The sequence below is a fragment of the Crassostrea angulata genome, chromosome 4 (assembly GCF_025612915.1).
Source record: "Crassostrea angulata isolate pt1a10 chromosome 4, ASM2561291v2, whole genome shotgun sequence".
In the NCBI taxonomy this organism is placed as follows: Eukaryota; Metazoa; Mollusca; class Bivalvia; order Ostreida; family Ostreidae; genus Magallana; species Magallana angulata.
The window spans coordinates 2,365,880-2,372,639 of NC_069114.1; the positions used below are offsets into that span (position 1 = coordinate 2,365,880).

General features: G+C 36.5%; 1 protein-coding gene across 1 annotated transcript; it reads right to left on the reverse strand.

Annotated features, from left to right (window-relative positions):
- On the reverse strand, nt 1–1,169 carry LOC128181048 (tripartite motif-containing protein 2-like). Its single transcript, XM_052849303.1, has one exon. The coding sequence runs from the start codon at nt 1,138–1,140 to the stop codon at nt 295–297; it is 846 nt and encodes a 281-aa protein (XP_052705263.1). The 5' UTR covers nt 1,141–1,169; the 3' UTR covers nt 1–294.
- Nucleotides 1,170–6,760: the final 5,591 nt, after the last annotated feature.

The following is a 6,760-nucleotide window of genomic DNA, read 5'->3' on the forward strand; positions in this document are numbered from 1 at the left end:
TTTGTACAATAATCTTTGAAAACTTATGAACTTATTGCAGAGAAATCGTATAACTGTATTCAAATCAATTTTATTTATTGAAAATAAAACTTAATTACATTCCTTTGTACAACACAATATTCTTTGAATGATGCACAAATTTGCAATATATAATGTATACACAGTTTGTTTCTTTAACAAAGATGCAGTAGCTTTTTATCTGTAAACGTCATAATTACATAGAATCTATTTCAATGTATTATACACACTATTTATATGTTTGTGTATTATCGTTTATACTCATGTACAGTTTACTCACATATAATACTGGATTTTCTTCACTTTTCCTGTGTTCCACTCAGCCACAAAGAGGTTGTCTCTGGTGTCCACACATAAACGAAATGGAATCTTTAAATCACAGTTGTTAATGTAGCGGAGAAACTGTCCGTCCTGATCGAGGATGTGGATACGGTTGTTGTCATTGTCTGCTGTCAGGATCCGACCCTGGCTGTCTGTTGTGATGCCAGCTGGAGCAAATGATCCCTTGGTAGTAGAGGGAGGACCAATGTAGGTAAAGCGGAGTTTCCCGGCCTGATTGACCACCACTACTGCACCGGCTCCACGGTCTGACACACAGATATCTAGGTTTCTGTTTTCACATATGTAATTTGTTAGTAATCCATCCGATGAATAGAGAGGTTGACCGTTGTCAGCGTACTGAATACTTTGTGTAACTGTGAACCCAGAGTAACGAACAACTTGTGTTTGTTTAGCAGCAGCAGCATCATCAATGTCCATGACAACCAGGAGGTCATCAGAGGAGGTACTACAGACACCGCTAGGTCTCCACCCCTGTAGTCTGATTACTGTCTGTATCTGTGAATTATCCCCGATATTCACAGTTCTTTCATTGTAATCCGTATAAACTAGATTCCCACTCCTTGTTACTGCTATGTTCCGTGGGTGGTTCCCTGACTTGGTTTGAACTGACTCCACTAGGTCCCCCTGCAGATTGTAGAGTCTCACTATGTTTTCGGCACCACGTGTCCACAGTTTTTCATCACTCACACATGACATACTGCCTAATCCTCCAAACTTCGTGTTTATCACTGAGATGATCCGTGGTACATCAATGAGTGGTCTGTCAGTTTGAGAATCCATTATGTAGCCGCGTTCTTCTCTTTTGATAGATGAGACTGAAAGAGAACCAATCTGTAGATAAAGATGTTCATTGTTTATCTTCTGAGGGAGAAAACTTAGTAAGGAAACTGTGAACTTAGGAGGCAATGTTTTGAATTCAGTATTCAAATCAGCAATGCTTTGCTAAATAAAATATTAAAATAATGATATTTGAAAAATCGCGTAACAATTTATGCACTGCTGGCAAAGCCACAGATGCTTGAGAACAGGGCCGAACACCACCCTCTCCAACCCCCCACCCCAAGTATCTTGAAAATGTATGTTCATTATTCCAAGGAAAATTTATGAAAGAAAACAACGATCAGAGTGTGCTAAACATTTGTTCATGATATAATACTTCAAAATTTTGGCACAGGGACGGATTTACTCTATTTCAACACGAATATTGAAGCGAATAGAAATGCAAATAATTTTTCCACTGGTTCACAGTCTGTTAACTAACCTTTAGTGGTTATAATTAAATTGAGCTAATATGAATCCCCTAAAGATATTTGTGCAGGTTAGATAATGTTGAAAAGCGTATTTTAGCATGCTGAATTATAGCAGGGTCAGCCTTGCACTTCATAAAGTCTGTATTGATGACGTTAAACATCTTTATACTGCGTCATAAATGATATTTTATAGTGTTAGTAATTGTCACGTTTACAATTACTCCTTTCAGGTGTGCGATATATCCACGCAAATGAAATAGTGTCCGCCATTCTTAATATTACCAAACAAAATTAAGGAGGTATGGGACACTTGTCAATATTAATGTGAATAAAATTCAGTATAATCAAAATACTCTAAAATCTGTTAAGGATTTCGTTTATTAAAAAAACACTAATAAGAACGAAAAACTACTTATTGTACATTGTAGCCCTTCCATTATGTATGACCTACTTTTTATGCCAGTGACCCAAGAATGTTTTATTGAAAAAATTGTCAAAAGTGTTCACCCATTCCAAAGTTTTCTTTATTTTGTAATTATTACAAATAATAAAAAATAGTTTTTGATTAAAAAATAATAAAATACGAATAGCTGCACAAATTTTACAATTCATTAAATCGCTTTAATCTCATATTTTAAGTTTGGTTTAGACCTTATTTCCTTTATACACGAGATAATACAACCATAAAATATTAAATTACATTATAAAACACATAGAAACTTTAAGATATAAATGATGAAGGTTTCCGTGTCCCGGTCTCTTGAAACCTGTCATTACATAACATATGATTTTGCTATAAAACTATATCGATGAACAGCTATACAATGAACATTTTGCAACAATAATAAATGACATATTTTTGCCAAGAATGAATTATAGAGTAAAATGATTTTAGGGCTCTGTTGGCCCCTACTTTGAAGGGCCAGCCATTTTCTTGATATCAAATGAAAAGGCTGATAAATAAAAACAAATTCAATTCAACAAGTGTTATATTTTTTGTTGACCGTTTAAAAGATATCTGTATAATAGTGTTTTAGCGGCTGATCCTTTAACTCCTTACTGGGGCCATAGACCAATAGTTCTAACTTAAAGATGGAATATTGTTTAGAACATTATTCGAAGCAACTTTTGTTCTACGTTGCTTTTAAAAACTTTTCTACTGTTCCATATGATAGGGATCAAAGATTTAGGCTTCTGACCCCCCCCCCCCCACCCCCGTTAACCCTTAATTAAGTAAAATATGATATAAGTATGGATTGCATAGTTCAACAGGTGTACAATGAACATTTTTGTTTCTATAACGAATAACAAATTATTGCTCAGTAAACAGTTATAATAAAAATACTTCAGAGATCTCTAGACCTATTTTTTCATGTCATCATTACAAATTCATAAAGTACTGTAATAAATAAAATCAGAAAAATAGAATTGACCAACATCGTGTTCATGACCCGTTAATTACCAATATCTATCTTACTGTAAACTGTTCAACAAATCAGGGATTGTGCTTGACCAATTAATCTGCATTCGTTTGAGATAAATTCGATATTACTTAATAGATTACATTTAAAGTTTAAATCATAATGAGTATTTGTTTATTCATTGGCTTTAATCAAATCTTAATTGTGAAGATAAATTTGTTCATCAATGTATGTGTTCATTTCATGTTCAAATCATACTACTTACAGTTTAAAAAACAGCGCCGGCAAGCGAAACGAGCTCTAAGAACCAGTGTGCGCGGGAAAAAGAACGAGCTAAACCTACAGTTCATCAAACAAAATTTTTTTGTCTACGTCCCATAATGCTCTCTAATGTTTTCACCCGTGGTGCTATGCCAAATATGGCTGACTTTTAACTCGTAATTTACGGTGACTTAAAGTTTGAAGACACGTTTTGAGTACCGCATATGATTTGGTGAGACTCAAAAGATTTGTTACATGCTTCCATTCCTTTGTATTGAGTCGAGAAACGTAAACAAAGACTAACAAAGTCATGGATGACGTCACAGTGCACTAGCGCTATATTTCCCGCGATAAATTTAGAAGTGGATCAAACATCTGTAATAAGTGTACTGGCTATTTCAGTATAGACTGAGATACCTGCCTCATTGACATATGATTTGTTTTTAATCTTTTTTTTAATACAGAGATTTTATATATATAAATATATACTAGCAAGAGCCATACTTTACTGTCATATCGATCCATTTTTAAGCTAATTGTGCATGCATGTACAGTAGGCAGGTAAGTAAATGAGTAGGGAGGAAATAAACAATAGAACATTTTGAACTAAATAAAAAGGAATAAAATGAAAAAATGAACAGGTAAAAAAACTATGTAAGATATTGCATATAGTCAGACTATTAATTTAAAAGTGGGAAATTACACACCTACAAACAGGTACCGCTCTCTCTCTCTCTCTCTCTCTCTCTCTCTCTCTCTCTCTCTCTCTCTCTCTCTCTCTCTCTCTCTCTCTCTCTCTCCTTTGGGTAGGGGGTTGCGCTGTATGTATCATAACCATTAAAAGTAGTACCTTTGGCATACTTATTGTAGAGCAATACTCTCTCAAAAATTCTTTGACGTTCGTTGATACCTAAATAAAACTACGTTACACTGGCGTCGGAAGCAAATTGAAAGTGGGGGGGGGGGGGGGGCTAGACTAATCCTCAGAAATATTGAGAAAAAAGTAATTCCCAAAATCATGGAAATCCTAATCCGGGGGGGGGGGGGGTGTACCTATACCTGCAAAAGAAATCCCCCCCCCCAAAAAAAATCATGAAATTCCTAATCCGTGGTGGGGGGGGGGGGGGGGGGGCTAGTATGCTTCTGAATCCAACCTCTCAATCTTTCAAGATAAATTTAGGAACAATAATCTGTCCTGCGAGAAAAAGGGGGGGGGGGGGCTGAACCCTCTATCATGCTATGTTTCTAATGGTTAGGTATAACTTTGCAAAAAAGTGGGGGGGGGGCTAAGCCCCCCCCCCCCCCTAGCTCCCCCCCCCCCCCCCGGTTCCGACGCCTATGCGTTCTAAGTTGACAATGATGCAAGGTATGTGTAATTCTTACTGCGCTCGCCAGAACGGTAGCGCCGTAAAACATATCATTAGCTTATTCTTTCCTTTCAACTTTGAGGCTATTTTTTTTCAATTTCAATTTTTACTTTCTTACGAAGTAATTAGGCATTGCAATAATTAATATAGCAGGGAAACGCTATTTACATCCATTCCTCAGAGATGAAAAATGACAATAACAAACCGTCAACCATCTCAAAAATCCATAAAACGAAATACAAATTCAAAGCAAAGCAACACGGACCTCCAAAAAAATAGAGGTAGGATCAGGTGCCTAGGAGGAGTGAGCATCCTCTGCTGACCGGTCACACCCGCCGTGTGCTCTTTGTCGTAATCCGGGGAAAAACCAGAGAAGTCCGTAGACAATTAGGTGATTAATTATGGTCTAACAATAAGTATGAAAAACGTCAGTCAGCATGCGATCCAGTGGAAGATTGTATTTGCTGACAAGGTCGTTGTATCGACCATAGAACTAACGAAAAGATGACTAAGGCAACGCCTCATTTTGCATTGGGAACCGTTTGTTTATTTAAGCGCATTTTAAATGTTTCAAGTTGTGTGATACATTCACAATATAAGCAATCATATGCGCCATCGCGACAAAACATCATATCACATTATGTCTCATTAAAATGCTTATATTTCTGGGGTACAATTTGATGCATCGGGCACGAAAGACACTATCAAATATTGGATGTCAAGTATCAAGTCGAGTACAATGTAATCATTGACACATGCCTCCTCAGGCAAACTTCAATGATTTACTAAGATAATGTTTAATGCAATAGCATACATCTTCATTTATAAATAAGAAATATTGTGGCTGGTTATACGATTATAATATGTGTGTTAATATGTGAATTATTTATCAAAACAAAAGTAATGTGAGATTTGTGCTTAAGAATGCAAATGGAGAAATTGGAATTCCAATGCCGTTGACAATTTTTGTGAATTCGTATAAACTAGGAGTTGCGAGAACACTTATCGATGCAAAGAATACAGAATTGTACATTCGTCTCTATAATCCAGGAGATCGTGAAATTACTGTACCGAGAAATACTGAAATTGCATTGTTTGTGCCAGTGACATATGTGAGTCAACCATTTTGTGACAAAGGTGATGTAGCAGCAATTAACAAAAGAGATACTCAAGAACTACCAGAGTATTTGAAACCAGTCTATGAAAATGGGATTGTGAATTTAAATCCCCAGGAGTCTGAAAAGTTTAAGGAATTTCTCTATGAAAAGAGAAATGTGTTTGCTGACCCAGATGGAGTTTTGCAGAGAACTAGTGTTGGTGAGCATAGGATTAAGTTGAGTGATGGAATGCCGTTCAAGGAGGCGCCGCGGAGAGTTCCGCTATTTAAGAGAGAGATTCTAGATCAAGAAATAGGAAAACTACTTGATCAGGGAATAATTGAGATATCCAACAGTCCATGGTCGTCGCAACTTGTTCTTGTACAAAAGAAGGATAAAAGTTGGCGAGTGTGCGTGGATTATCGTAGACTGAATGCAAAGACGATAAAGGATGCATATCCGATTCCTAGGATAGATGATAACCTGGATGCGTTGGCTGGATCAGTTTGGTTTTCATCATTGGATTAGAATATGGCGTATCACCAAGTGCCTATGTCAAATGAGGACAAGGAGAAAACTGCCTTTGCTACACCAAGAGGAGGGTTATACCAATACAATGTTATGCCCTTTGGATTATGTAATGCTCCAGCGACTTTTCAGAGAATTATTGAGAGAACATTAAGTGGACTACAGTGGAATGTGGCTGTACTTTATCTAGATGATATAATTGTGTATGGGAAGAGTTTTGATGAGCATTTGGAAGAATTTGAAGAAGGTGTTAGATAAACTGGATGGAGCTAATTTGAGGCTTAAGGCAAAGAAATGTTCATTTTTTAAGAAAGAAGTGTCATTTCTCGGATATGTTGTTTCTGAGACAGGAATCAAGACAGACCCTGCTAAAACTGAATCAATTGAAAAGATACCAACACCAAACAATGTCACAGAATTGCGAAGTTTTCTTGGATTAGTATCTTATTATAGGAAATATATAAAGGATTTTGCTA